At 51.4% G+C, this 14192-nt stretch overlaps 1 protein-coding gene across 1 annotated transcript in view; it reads left to right on the top strand.

Moving 5' to 3' along the window:
* LOC147091310 (protein Wnt-4-like) overlaps positions 1-14192 on the top strand; it is a 98481-nt gene that overhangs the window by 77437 nt on the left and 6852 nt on the right. Inside the window, exon 2 of the mRNA XM_085976502.1 lies at positions 11771-12006. Within this exon, the coding sequence (XP_085832628.1) occupies positions 11771-12006 (236 nt within the window). The remainder of the gene's footprint in view (positions 1-11770; positions 12007-14192) is intronic.

Below are 14192 nucleotides of genomic sequence, written 5' to 3'. Positions count from 1 at the left end.
CGTGTTTGATGGGACAGTGTTGAGGGAACTTTACTCTGTATCTAACCTGTGCTGTACCTGCCCTGGGAGTGTTCAATGTGACAGTGTAGAGTGAAATTTACTCTGTATCTACCCCATGCTGTACCTTTCCTGGGAGTGTTTCATGGGACAGTGTTGAGGGAGCTTTACTCTGTATCTAACCCGTGCTGTACCCACCCTGGGAGTGTTTGATGTGATAGTGTTGAGGGAGCTTTACTCTGTATCTAACCCGTGCTGTACCTGCCCTGGGAGTGTTTGATGGGACAGTATAGAGGGAGCTTTACTCTGTATCTAACACGTGCTGTACCTGCCCTGGGAGTGTTTGATGGGGACAGTTTAGAGGGAGCTTTACTCTGTATCTCACCCGTGCTGTACCTGCCCTGGGAGTGTTTGATGGGACAGTGTAGAGGGAGCTTTGCTCTGTATCTAACCCGTGCTGTACCTGCCCTGGGAGTGTTTGATGGGGACAGTGTAGAGGGAGCTTTACTCTGTATCTAACCCGTGCTGTACCTGCCCTGGGAGTGTTTGATGGAACAGTGTAGAGGGAGCTTTACTCTGTATCTAACCCGTGCTGTACCTGCCCTGGGAGTGTTTGATGGGACAGTGTAGAGGGAGCTTTACTCTGTATCTAACCCGTGCTGTACCTACCCTGGGAGTGTTTGATGGGACAGTGTAGAGGGAGCTTTACTCTGTATCTAACCCGTGCTGTACCTACCCTGGGAGTGTTTGATGGGACAGTGTAGAGGGAGCTTTACTCTGTATCTAACCCGTGCTGTACCTACCCTGGGAGTGTTTGATGGGACAGTGTAGAGGGAGCTTTACTCTGTATCTAACCCGTGCTGTACCTACCCTGGGAGTGTTTGATCGGACAGTGTAGAGGGAGCTTTACTCTGTATCTAACCCCGTGCTGTACCTGCCCTGGGAGTGTTTGATGGGACAGTGTAGAGGGAGCTGTACTCTGTATCTAACCCGTGCTGTACCTGCCCTGAGAGTGTTTGATGGGACAGTGTAGAGTGAGCTTTACTCTGTATCTAACCCGTGCTGTACCTGCCCTGGGAGTGTTTGATGGGACAGTGTAGAGGGAGCTTTACTCTGTATCTAACCTGTGCTATACCTGCCCTGGGAGTGTTTGATGGGACAGTGTAGAGGGAGCTGTACTCTGTATCTAACCCGTGCTGTACCTGCCCTGAGAGTGTTTGATGGGACAGTGTAGAGTGAGCTTTACTCTGTATCTAACCCGTGCTGTACCTGCCCTGGGAGTGTTTGATGGGACAGTGTAAAGGGAGCTTTACTCTGTATCTAACCCATGCTGTACCTGCCCTGGGAGTGTTTGATGGGACAGTGTAGAGGGACCTTTACTCTGTATCTAACCCGTGCTGTACCTGCCCTGGAAGTGTTTGATGGGACAGTGTAGAGGGAGCTTTACTCTGTATCTAACCCGTGCTGTACCTGCCCTGGGAGTGTTTGATGGGACAGTGTAGCGGGAGCTTTACTCTGTATCTAACCCGAGCTGTACCTGCCCTGGGTGTGTATGATGGGACAGTGTAGAGGGAGATTTACTCTGTATCTAACCCGTGCTGTACCTGCCCTGGGAGTGTTTATGAGACAGTGTAGAGGGAGCTTTACTCTGTATCTAACCCGTGCTGTACCTGCCCTGGGAGTGTTTGATGGGACAGTGTAGAGGGAGCTTTACTCTGTATCTAACCCGTGCTGTACCTGCCCTGGGAGTGTTTATGAGACAGTGTAGAGGGAGCTTTACTCTGTATCTAAACCGTGCTGTACCTGCCCTGGGAGTGTTTGATGGGACAATGTAGAGTGAGCTTTACTCTGTATCTAAACCGTGCTGTACCTGCCCTGGGAGTGTTTGATGGTACAGTGTAGAGGGAGCTTTACTCTGTATCTAACCCGTACTGTACCTGCCCTGGGAGTGTTTGATGGGACAGTGTAGAGGGAGCTTTACTCTGTATCTAACCCGTGCTGTACCTGCCCTGGGAGTGTTTGATGGGACAGTGTAGAGGGAGCTTTACTCTGTATCTAACCCGTGCTGTACCTGCCCTGGGAGTGTTTGATGGGAGAGTGTAGAGGGAGCTTTACTCTGTATCTAACCCGTGCTGTACCTGCCCTGGAAGTGTTTGATGGGACAGTGTAGAGGGAGCTTTACTCTGTATCTAACCCGTGCTGTACCTGCCCTGTAAGTGTTTGATGGGAAAGTGTAGAGGGAGCTTTACTCTGTATCTAACCCGTGCTGTACCTGCCCTGGAAGTGTTTGATGGGACAGTGTAGAGGGAGCTTTACTCTGTATCTAACCCGTGCTGTACATGCCCTGGAAGTGTTTAATCGACAGTGCAGAGGGAGCTTTAATCTGTACGTAACATGTGCTTTACTTGATCTGAGAGTGTTTGATGGCAGAGTCTCGGCGGAAATTTACTCTGTATCTACCCCGTGCTGTACCTGCCCTGGGAGTGTTTGTTGCGACAGTGTAGAGGGAGCTTTACTCTGTATCTAACCCGTGCTGTACCTGCCCTGGGAGTGTTTGATGGGACAGTGTAGAGGGAGCTTTACTCTGTATCTAACCTGTGCTGTACCTGCTCTGGGAGTGTTTGATGGGACAGTGTAGAGGGAGCTTTACTCTGTATCTAACCCGTGCTGTACCTGTCCTGGGAGTGTTTGATGGGACAGTGTAGAGGGAGCTTTACTCTGTATCTAACCCGTGCTGTACCTGCCCTGGGAGTGTTTGATGGGACAGTGTAGCGGGAGCTTTACTCTGTATCTAACCCGTGCTGTACCTGCCCTGGGAGTGTTTGATGGGACAGTGTAGAGGGAGCTTTACTCTGTATCTAACCCGTGCTGTACCTGCCCTGGGAGTGTTTGATGGGACAGTGTAGAGGGAGCTTTACTCTATATCTAACCCGTGCTGTACCTGCCCTGGGAGTGTTTGTTGCGACAGTGTAGAGGGAGCTTTACTCTGTATCTAACCCGTGCTATACCTGCCCTGGGAGTGTTTGATGGGACAGTGTAGAGGGAGCTTTACTCTGTATCTAACACCGTGCTGTACCTGCCCTGGGAGTGTTTGATGGGACAGTGTAGAGGGAGCTTTACTCTGTATCTAACCCGTGCTGTACCTGCCCTGGGAGTGTTTGATGGGACAGTGTAGAGGGAGATTTACTCTGTATCTAACCCGTGCTGTACCTGCCCTGGGAGTGTTTGATGGGACAGTGTAGAGGGAGCTTTACTCTGTATCTAACCCGTGCTGTACCTGCCCTGCGAGTGTTTGATGGGACAGTGTAGAGGGAGCTTTACTCTGTATCTAACGCGTGCTGTACCTGACCTGGGAGTGTTAGATGGGACAGCGTAGAGGGAGCTTAACTCTGTATCTAACCCGTGCTGTACCTTCCCTGGGAGTGTTTGATGGGACACTGTAGAGGGAGCTTTACTCTATATCTAACTTGTGCTGTACGTGACCTGGGAGTGTTTGATGGGACAGTGTAGAGGGAGCTTTACTCTGTATCTAACACGTGCGGCACCTGCCCTGGGTGTGTTTGATGGTACAGTGTAGAGGGAGCTTTACTCTGTATCTAGCCGGTTCTGTACCTGCCCTGGAAGTGTTTGATGGGACTGTGTAGATGGAACTTTACTCTGTATCTAACCCGTGTTGTACCTGCCCTGGGCGTGTTTGATGGGACAGTGTTGAGGGAACTTTACTCTGTATCTAACCTGTGCTGTACCTGCCCTGGGAGTGTTCAATGTGACAGTGTAGAGTGAAATTTACTCTGTATCTACCCCATGCTGTACCTTTCCTGGGAGTGTTTCATGGGACAGTGTTGAGGGAGCTTTACTCTGTATCTAACCCGTGCTGTACCCACCCTGGGAGTGTTTGATGTGATAGTGTTGAGGGAACTTTACTCTGTATCTAACCCATTCTGTCCCTGCCCTGGCAGTGTTTTATGGGACAGTGTAGAGGGAGCTTTACTCTGCATCTAACCCGTGCTGCACCTGCCCTGCGAATTTTTGATGGGACAGTGTAGAGGGGGCGTTACTCTGTATCTAACCTGTGCTGTACCTGCCCTGGGTGTGTTTGATGGGTCAGTGTAGAGGGAGCTTTACTCTGTATCTAACCCATGCTGTACCTGCCCTGGGAGTGTTTGATGGGACAGTGTAGAGGGAGCTTTACTCTGTATCTATCCCGTTCTGTACCTGCCCTGGGAGTGTTTGATGGGACAGTGTAGGGGGTGCTTTACCCTGTATCTAGCCCCTGCTGTACCTGCCCTGGGTGTGTTTAATGGGACAGTGTAGAGGGAGCTTTACTCTGTATCTAATCCGTGCTGCACCTGCCCTGGGAGTGTTTTTTGGGACAGTGTAGAGGGAGCTTTACTCTGTATCTAACCCGTGGTGTACCTGCCCTGGGAGTGTTTGTTGGGACAGTGTAGAGGGAGCTTTACTCTGTATCTAACCCCTGCTGTACCTACCCTGGGAGTGTTTGATGGGACAGTGTAGGGGGAGCTTTACCCTGTATCTAACCCCTGCTGTACCTGCCCTGGGAGTGTTTAATGGGACAGTGTAGAGGGAGCTTTACTCTGTATCTAACCCGTGCTGTACCTGCCCTGGGAGTGTTTGATGGGACAGTGTAGAAGGAGCTTTACTCTGTATTTAACCTGTGCTGTACCTGTCCTGGGAGTGTTTGATGCGACAATGTAGAGGGAGCTTTACTCTGTATCTAACCCATGCTGTACCTGCCCTGGAAGTGTTTGATGGGACAGTATAGAGGGAGCTTTACTCTGTATCTAACCCGTGCTGTACCTGCCCTGGAAGTGTTTGATGGGACAGTGTAGAGGGAGCTTTACTCTGTATCTAACCCGTGCTGTACCTGCCCTGTAAGTGTTTGATGGGAAAGTGTAGAGGGAGCTTTACTCTGTATCTAACCCGTGCTGTACCTGCCCTGGAAGTGTTTGATGGGACAGTGTAGAGGGAGCTTTACTCTGTATCTAGCCGGTTCTGTACCTGCCCTGGAAGTGTTTGATGGGACTGTGTAGATGGAGCTTTACTCTGTATCTAACCCGTGTTGTACCTGCCCTGGGCGTGTTTGATGGGACAGTGTTGAGGGAACTTTACTCTGTATCTAACCTGTGCTGTACCTGCCCTGGGAGTGTTCAATGTGACAGTGTAGAGTGAAATTTACTCTGTATCTACCCCATGCTGTACCTTTCCTGGGAGTGTTTCATGGGACAGTGTTGAGGGAGCTTTACTCTGTATCTAACCCGTGCTGTACCCACCCTGGGAGTGTTTGATGTGATAGTGTTGAGGGAGCTTTACTCTGTATCTAACCCGTGCTGTACATGCCCTGGAAGTGTTTAATCGACAGTGCAGAGGGAGCTTTACTCTGTATCTAACCCGTGCTGTACCTGCCCTGGGAGTGTTTGATGGGACAGTGTAGAGGGAGCTTTACTCTGTATCTAACCCGTGCTGTACCTGTCCTGGGAGTGTTTGATGGGACAGTTTAGAGGGAGCTTTACTCTGTATCTGACCCGTGCTGTACCTGCCCTGGGAGTGTTTGATGGGACAGTGTAGCGGGAGCTTTACTCTGTATCTAACCCGTGCTGTACCTGCCCTGGGAGTGTTTGATGGGACAGTGTAGAGGGAGCTTTACTCTGTATCTAACCCCTGCTGTACCTACCCTGGGAGTGTTTGATGGGACAGTGTAGGGGGAGCTTTACCCTGTATCTAACCCCTGCTGTACCTGCCCTGGGAGTGTTTAATGGGACAGTGTAGAGGGAGCTTTACTCTGTATCTAACCCGTGCTGTACCTGCCCTGGGAGTGTTTGATGGGACAGTGTAGAGGGAGCTTTACTCTGTATCTAACCTGTGCTGTACCTGCCCTGGGAGCGTTTTATGGGACAGTGTAGAGGGAGCTTTACTCTGTATCTAACCCGTGCTGTACCTGCCCTGGGAGTGTTTGATGGGACAGTGTAGAGGGAGCTTTACTCTGTAGCTAACCCCGTGCTGGACCTGCCCTGGGTGTGTATAATGGTACAGTGTAGAGGGAGCTTTACTCTGTATCTAACCCATGCGGTACCTGCCCTGGGTGTGTTTAATGGTACAGTGCAGAGGGAGCTTTACCCTGTATCTAACCGGTGCTGTACCTGCCCTGGAAGTGTTTAATGGGACAGTGTAGAGGGAGCTTTACTCTGTATCTAACCCCGTGCTGTACCTGCCCTGGGAGTGTTTGATGGGACAGTGTAGAGGGAGCTTTGCTCTGTATCTAACCTGTGCTGTACCTGCCCTGGGAGTGTTTGATGGGAGAGTGTAGAGGGAGCTTTACTCTGTATCTAACCCGTGCTGTTCCTGCCCTGGGAGTGTTTGATGGGACAGTGTAGAGGGAGCTTTGCTCTGTATCTAACCTGTGCTGTACCTGCCCTGGGAGTGTTTGATGGGACAGTGTAGAGGGAGCTTTACTCTGTATCTAACCCGTGCTGTACCTGCCCTGGGAGTGTTTGATGGGACAGTGTAGAGGGAGCTTTACTCTGTATCTAACCCGTGCTGTACCTGCCCTGGGAGTGTTTGATGGGACAGTGTAGAGGGAGCTTTACTCTGTATCTAACCCGTGCTGTACCTGCCCTGGGAGTGATTGATGGGACAGTGTAGAGGGAGCTTTACTCTGTATCTAACCCGTGCTGTACCTGCCCTGGGAGTGTTTGATGGGACAGTGTAGAGGGAGCTTTACTCTGTATCTAACCCGTGCTGTACCTGCCCTGGGAGTGATTGATGGGACAGTGTAGAGGGAGCTTTACTCTGTATCTAACCCGTGCTGTACCTGCCCTGGGAGTGTTTGATGGGACAGTGTAGGGGGAGCTTTACTCTGTATCTAACCCGTGCGTTACCTTGTGAAGGAATAAGCGATATAACCTATTCAGAAAAAGACACCATTCTATGAAATAAATCTCGCCTTATTAATACATGATAAACTGGATCTGGAAATCTAGAAACCTAACTATGAAAAAGCTGTGAAAGCATTCTGGCTATTGAGATAAGATAGGTGTTGACACTGAATCAATAACCTTATTGATACAGAAGGTTAAAGGCTCCGGTAGGCTGACCTTTCAGAACAAGACAATGGTTCACCCTGGTTAAGGTGTTCTAATTTACTCTTTGTAAAGAAGCACAAACATCTACCTTCGTAAAAATGACATCAAGTAAAACGCAACTGCTGTTACACCGTTTTTTATGGTAAACTTAGAACACCTAGAGAAGAGACATAATTCTGTAATGCTACCAGCTGAGGTGACTGTAAGAATTGCAGGTGTCAGCAGAAAAATGACTCGAGATAATTAGCTTACACCAGCAGAAATCCTTAAAGGAAATACCACTGGAAAAGGGTATAAATATTGAACTCTCAAATGGGATAGTAGACTCGCTTTAAAGGGGCAAAGCGATTCTCAGCTTCGGAGGTGGCTCTGTAAGTCTCCAACTCTTTGTACCTCAGGGATCAAAGGTATTTGATTTTGGTGGATATCCGGAATAAACTTTAAGCACTGTAAATCTGTAGCGAAGTTAAGATTTGAAAGTTAGGTTCTCTGGTAATAGAATTATAAGCTTTCTCTTTTTGGAACTGCTAATGTTGCGATTGACTCACCAACTATAAATTACATGTCGGTTCTTTAAAAAATCTATATATTTTTAGAATTGTCTCACATAAGACTTCTGCATCAAACTCGCAAACTCAATTTCTGTACACTCTTTGGTGAGGAGTTGCAGAATTCTGGGTGAGTTTTCCGGACCGTCATAATATCCGGAACGTTACAGTCTAGCTAAACTTATTAAAAGTGCTACCTGGAGGACGGTAACATTTTCAGGTTGTTCCATTCCTGTAGAGAGAGATGGTCCAGAGCTTTAGACCCAATTAAACGTCTTTAGGGTTCGGCTACCTCAAACTTTAGTTGAAAGTGAACGTCTGAGGAATATGCCTAAAGGGGCTAGGACTAGTAATTATCCCTTCAACCTGCCTTAGGGGTGTTTGAGTGGACATTGTAGAGGGGACATTGCTCTGTGTCTAACTCGTGCTGTACCTGCCCTGGGAGTGTTTGTTGCGACAGTGTAGAGGGAGCTTTACTCTGTATCTAACCCGTGCTATACCTGCCCTGGGAGTGTTTGATGGGACAGTGTCGCGGGAGCTTTACTCTGTATCTAACCCCGTGCTGTACCTGCCCTGGGAGTGTTTGATGGGACAGTGTAGAGGGAGCTTTACTCTGTATCTAACCCGTGCTGTACCTGCCCTGGGAGTGTTTGATGGGACAGTGTAGAGGGAGCTTTACTCTGTATCTAACCCGTGCTGTACCTGCCCTGGGAGAGTTTGATGGGACAGTGTAGAGGGAGCTTTACTCTGTATCTAACCCGTGCTGTACCTGCCCTGGGCGTGTTTGATGGGACAGTGTTGAGGGAACTTTACTCTGTATCTAACCTGTGCTGTACCTGCCCTGGGAATGTTCAATGGGACAGTGTAGAGTGAAATTTACTCTGTATCTACCCCATGCTGTACCTTTCCTGGGAGTGTTTCATGGGACAGTGTTGAGGGAGCTTTACTCTGTATCTAACCCATGCTGTCCCTGCCCTGGGAGTGTTTTATGGGACAGTGTAGAGGGAGCTTTACTCTGTATCTAACCCGTGCTGCACCTGCCCTGCGAATTTTTGATGGGACAGTGTAGAGGGGGCGTTACTCTGTATCTAACCTGTGCTGTACCTGCCCTGGGTGTGTTTGATGGGACAGTGTAGAGGGAGCTTTACTCTGTATCTAACCCATGCTGTACCTGCCCTGGGAGTGTTTGATGGGACAGTGTAGAGGGAGCTTTACTCTGTATCTATCCCGTTCTGTACCTGCCCTGGGAGTGTTTGATGGGACAGTGTAGGGGGTGCTTTACCCTGTATCTAACCCCTGCTGTACCTGCCCTGGGTGTGTTTAATGGGACAGTGTAGAGGAAGCTTTACTCTGTATCTAATCCGTGCTGTACCTGCCCTGGGAGTGTTTTTTGGGACAGTGTAGAGGGAGCTTTACTCTATATCTAACCCGTGGTGTACCTGCCCTGGGAGTGTTTGTTGGGACAGTGTAGAGGGAGCTTTACTCTGTATCTAACCCGTGCTGTACCTACCCTGGGAGTGTTTGATGGGACAGTGTAGGGGGAGCTTTACCCTGTATCTAACCCCTGCTGTACCTGCCCTGGGAGTGTTTAATGGGACAGTGTAGAGGGAGCTTTACTCTGTATCTAACCCGTGCTGTACCTGCCCTGGGAGTGTTTGATGGGACAGTGTAGAGGGAGCTTTACTCTGTATCTAACCTGTGCTGTACCTGCCCTGGGAGTGTTTAATGGGACAGTGTAGAGGGAGCTTTACTCTGTATCTAACCCGTGCTGTACCTGCCCTGGGAGTGTTTGATGGGACAGTGTAGAGGGAGCTTTACTCTGTAGCTAACCCCGTGCTGGACCTGCCCTGGGTGTGTATAATGGTACAGTGTAGAGGGAGCTTTACTCTGTATCTAACCCGTGCGGTACCTGCCCTGGGTGTGTTTAATGGTACAGTGTAGAGGGAGCTTTACCCTGTATCTAACCGGTGCTGTACCTGCCCTGGAAGTGTTTAATGGGACACTGTAGAGGGAGCTTTACTCTGTATCTAACCCCGTGCTGGACCTGCCCTGGGAGTGTTTGATGGGACAGTGTAGATGGAGCTTTACTCTGTATCTAACCGTGCTGTACCTGCCCTGGGAGTGTTTGATGGGACAGTGTAGAGGGAGCTTTACTCTGTATCTAACCCGTGCTGTACCTGCCCTGCGAGTATTTGATGGGACAGTGTAGAGGGAGATTCACCCTGTATCTAGCCGGTTCTGTACCTGCCCTGGAAGTGTTTGATGAGACTGTAGAGGGAGCTTTACTCTGTATCTAACCCGTGCTGTACCTGCCCTGGGAGTGTTTGATGGGACAGTGTAGAGGGAGCTTTACTCTGTATCTAACCCGGGCTGTACCTGCCCTGGGAGTGTTTGATGGGACAATGTAGAGGGAGCTTTACTCTGTATCTAACCCGTGCTGTTCCTGCCCTGGGAGTGTTTGATGGGACAGTGTAGAGGCAGCTTTACTCTGTATCTAACCCGTGCTGTACCTGCCCTGGGAGTGTTTGATGGGACAATGTAGAGGGAGCTTTACTCTGTATCTAACCCGCGCTGTCCCTGCCCTGGGAATGTTTAATGGGACAGTGTAGAATGAAATTTACTCTGTATCTACCCCATGCTGCACCTTTCCTGGGAGTGTTTCATGGGACAGTGCTGAGGGAGCTTTACCCTGTATCTAACCCGTGCTGTACCTGCCCTGGAACTGTTTAATGGGACACTGTAGAGGGAGCGTTACTCTGTATCTAACTTGTGCTGTACGTGACCTGCGAGTGTTTGATGGGACAGTGTAGAGGGAGCTTTACTTTGTATCTAGCCGGTTCTGTACCTGCCCTGGGAGTGTTTGATGGGACAGTGTAGAGGGAAATTTACTCTGTATCTAACCTGTGCTGTCCCTGCCCTGGGAATGTTTAATGGGACAGTGTAGAGTGAAATTTACTCTGTATCTACCCCATGCTGTACCTTTCCTGGGAGTGTTTCATGGGACAGTGTTGAGGGAGCTTTTCTCTGTATCTAACCCGTGCTGTACCTACCCTGGGAGTGTTTGATGTGATAGTGTTGAGGGAACTTTACTTTGTATCTAACCCGTGCTGTACCTACCCTGGGAGTGTTTGATGTGATAGTGTTGAGGGAACTTTACTCTGTATCTAACCCGTGCTGTACCTACCCTGAGAGTGTTTGATGTGATAGTGTTGAGGGAACTTTACTCTGTACCTAACCCGTGCTGTACCTACCCTGGGAGTGTTTGATGTGATAGTGTTGAGGGAACTTTACTCTGTATCTAACCTGTGCTGTACCTACCCTGGGAGTGTTTGATGGGACAGTGTAGAGGGAGCTTTACTCTGTATCTAACACTGTGCTGTACCTGTCCTGGGAGTGTTTGATGGGACAGTTTAGAGGGAGCTTTACTCTGTATCTAACCCGTGCTGTACCTGCCCTGGGAGTGTTTGATGGGACAGTGTAGAGGGAGTTTTACTGTGTATCTAACCCGTGCTGCACCTGCCCTGTGAATTGTTGATGGGACAGTGTAGAGGGGGCATTACTCTGTATATAACCCGTGCTATACCTGCCCCGGGAGTGTTTGATGGGACAGTGTAGAGGGAGCTGTACTCTGTATCTAACCTGTGCTGTACCTGCCCTGGGAGTCTTTGATGGGACAGTGTAGAGGGAGCTTTACTCTGTATCTAACATGTGCTGTACCTGCCCTGGGAGTCTTTGATGGGACAGTGTAGAGGGAGCTTTACTCTGTATCTAACCCGTGCTGTACCTACCCTGGGAGTCTTTGATGGGACAGTGTAGAGGGAGCTTTACTCTGTATCTAACATGTGCTGTACCTGCCCTGGGAGTGTTTGATGGGACAGTGTAGAGGGAGCTTTACTCTGTATCTAACATGTGCTGTACCTGCCCTGGGAGTCTTTGATGGGACAGTGTAGAGGGAGCTTTACTCTGTATCTAACCTGTGCTGTACCTGCCCTGGGGGTGTTTGATGGGACAGTGTAGGGGGAGCTTTACTCTGTATCTAACCCGTGCTGTACCTGCCCTGGGAGTCTTTGATGGGACAGTGTTACTTACCGTCTCTAATCCCTTTCCCCCCACTCCCAAACTTAGATACCTGATGAAGCTCAACTCATCAGGTGCCGTCCAGAACAAGCAGGAGTGCCAGAGGCTGAGGGGCCTGGTCGAGGCCCAGGTCCAGATCTGCAAGAGGCAGCTTCGGGCAATGGATTCAGTGAAGCGTGGGGCCGAAATCGCCATCAAGGAGTGCCAGCTGCAGTTCCAGAACCGACGTTGGAACTGCTCAATCCTTGCTGGGCTTGAGGCCTTTGGGAAGGGTGTCCCTCCAGGTACGGACTTGGCACCGCACACCGGGTGTGAGATCAGGCTAACTCAGCACAGGCCGGGGGTGGAGCCTGGGCCTTTCCTGCTCTGTGTGTGTGTGTGTGGGGCTCAGTCCCACACCGGGTGTGAGATCAGGGTAACTCAGCACAGGCCGGGGATGGAGCCTGGGCCTTTCCTGCTCTGTGTGTGTGTGTGTGGGGCTCAGTCCCACACCGGGTGTGCGATCAGGCTAACTCAGCACAGGCCGGGGATGGAGCCTGGGCCTTTCCTGCTCTGTGTGTGTGTGTGTGGGGCTCAGTCCCACACCGGGTGTGCGATCAGGCTAACTCAGCACAGGCCCGGGGGTGGAGCCTGGGCCTTTCCTGCTCTGTGTGTGTGTGTAGGGCTCAGTCCCACACCGGGTGTGCGATCAGGCTAACTCAGCACAGGCCGGGGATGGAGCCTGGGCCTTTCCTGCTCTGTGTGTGTGTGTGTGTGTGTGTGTGGGGCTCAGTACCACACCGGGTGTGAGATCAGGCTAACTCAGCACAGGCCGGGGATGGAGCCTGGGCCTTTCCTGCTCTGTGTGTGTGTGTGTGTGTGTGGGGCTCAGTACCACACCGGGTGTGAGATCAGGCTAACTCAGCACAGGCCGGGGATGGAGCCTGGGCCTTTCCTGCTCTGTGTCTGTGTGTGGGGGGGCTCAGTCCCCACACTGGGTGTGAGATCAGGCTAACTCAGCACAGGCCGGGGATGGAGCCTGGGCCTTTCCTGCTCTGTGTCTGTGTGTGGGGGGGCTCAGTCCCCACACTGGGTGTGAGATCAGGCTAACTCAGCACAGGCCGGGGATGGAGCCTGGGCCTTTCCTGCTCTGTGTGTGTGTGTGTGTGTGTGTGTGTGTGTGGGGCTCAGTCCCCACACCGGGTGTGAGATCAGGCTAACTCAGCACAGGCCCGAGATGGAGCCTGGGCCTTTCCTGCTCTGTGTGTGTGTGTGGGGCTCAGTCCCCACACTGGGTGAGAGATCAGGCTAACTCAGCACAGGCCGGGGATGGAGCCTGGGCCTTTCCTGCTCTGTGTGTGTGTGTGTGGGGTTCAGTAGCGCACTGGGTGAGATCAGGCTAACTCAGCACAGGCCGGGGATGGAGCCTGGGCCTTTCCTGCTCTGTGCCCATGTGGGGCTCAGTAGCACACTGGGTGAAAGAAAGACTCACATTTACATGGCGTCGTTCACGACCACCGAAGTCCCAAAGCGCTTTACAGCCAATGAAGTACTTTTTGAAGTGTATTTACTGGTGTAGGAAACACAGCAGCCAATTTGTGCATAGCAAGCTCCCACAAACCGCAATGTGATAATGACCGTATCATCTGTTTTAGTGATGTTGGTTGTGGGATAAATATTGGCTGGGACACCAGGGATAATTCCCCTGCTCTTCTTCGAAATAGTGCCATGGGATCTTTTACGTCCACCCGAGAGAGCAGACGGGGCCTCGGTTTAACATCTCATCTGAAAGACGGCATCTCCAACAGTGCAGTGCTCCCTCAGTACTGCCTCCCCACAGTGCAGCGCTCCCTCAGTACTGCCCCTCTGACAGTGCAGCGCTCCCTCAGTACTGCCCCTCCGACAGTGCAGCGCTCCCTCAGTACTGCCCCTCCGACAGTGCAGCACTCCCTCAGTACTGCCCCCCCACAGTGCAGTGCTCCCTCAGTACTGCCCCTCCGACAGTGCAGCGCTCCCTCAGTACTGCCCCTCCGACAGTGCAGCGCTCCCTCAGTACTGCCCCTCCGACAGTGCAGCACTCCCTCAGTACTGCCCCTCCGACAGTGCAGCGCTCCCTCAGTACTGCCCCTCCACAGTGCAGCGCTCCCTCAGTACTGCCCCCCCACAGTGCAGCGCTCCCTCATTACTGCCCCTCCACAGTGCAGCGCTCCCTCAGTACTGCCCCTCCGACAGTGCAGCGCTCCCTCAGTACTGCCCCTCCGACAGTGCAGCGCTCCCTCAGTACTGCCCCTCCGACAGTGCAGCGCTCCCTCAGTACTGCCCCTCCGGCAGTGCAGCGCTCCCTCAGTACTGCCCCTCCACAGTGCAGCGCTCCCTCAGTACTGCCCCTCCGACAGTGCAGCGCTCCCTCAGTACTGCCCCTCCGACAGTGCAGCACTCCCTCAGTACTGCCCCTCCGACAGTGCAGCGCTCCCTCAGTACTGCCCCTCCG

Source organism: Somniosus microcephalus, unplaced genomic scaffold, assembly GCF_052327205.1.
Source record: "Somniosus microcephalus isolate GS21.2 unplaced genomic scaffold, FLI_Smic_1.0 unresolved_chr3, whole genome shotgun sequence".
In the NCBI taxonomy this organism is placed as follows: Eukaryota; Metazoa; Chordata; class Chondrichthyes; order Squaliformes; family Somniosidae; genus Somniosus; species Somniosus microcephalus.
Note: the sequence above shows the minus strand (reverse complement) of the source record. Positions and strands in the feature narration are given on the sequence as shown.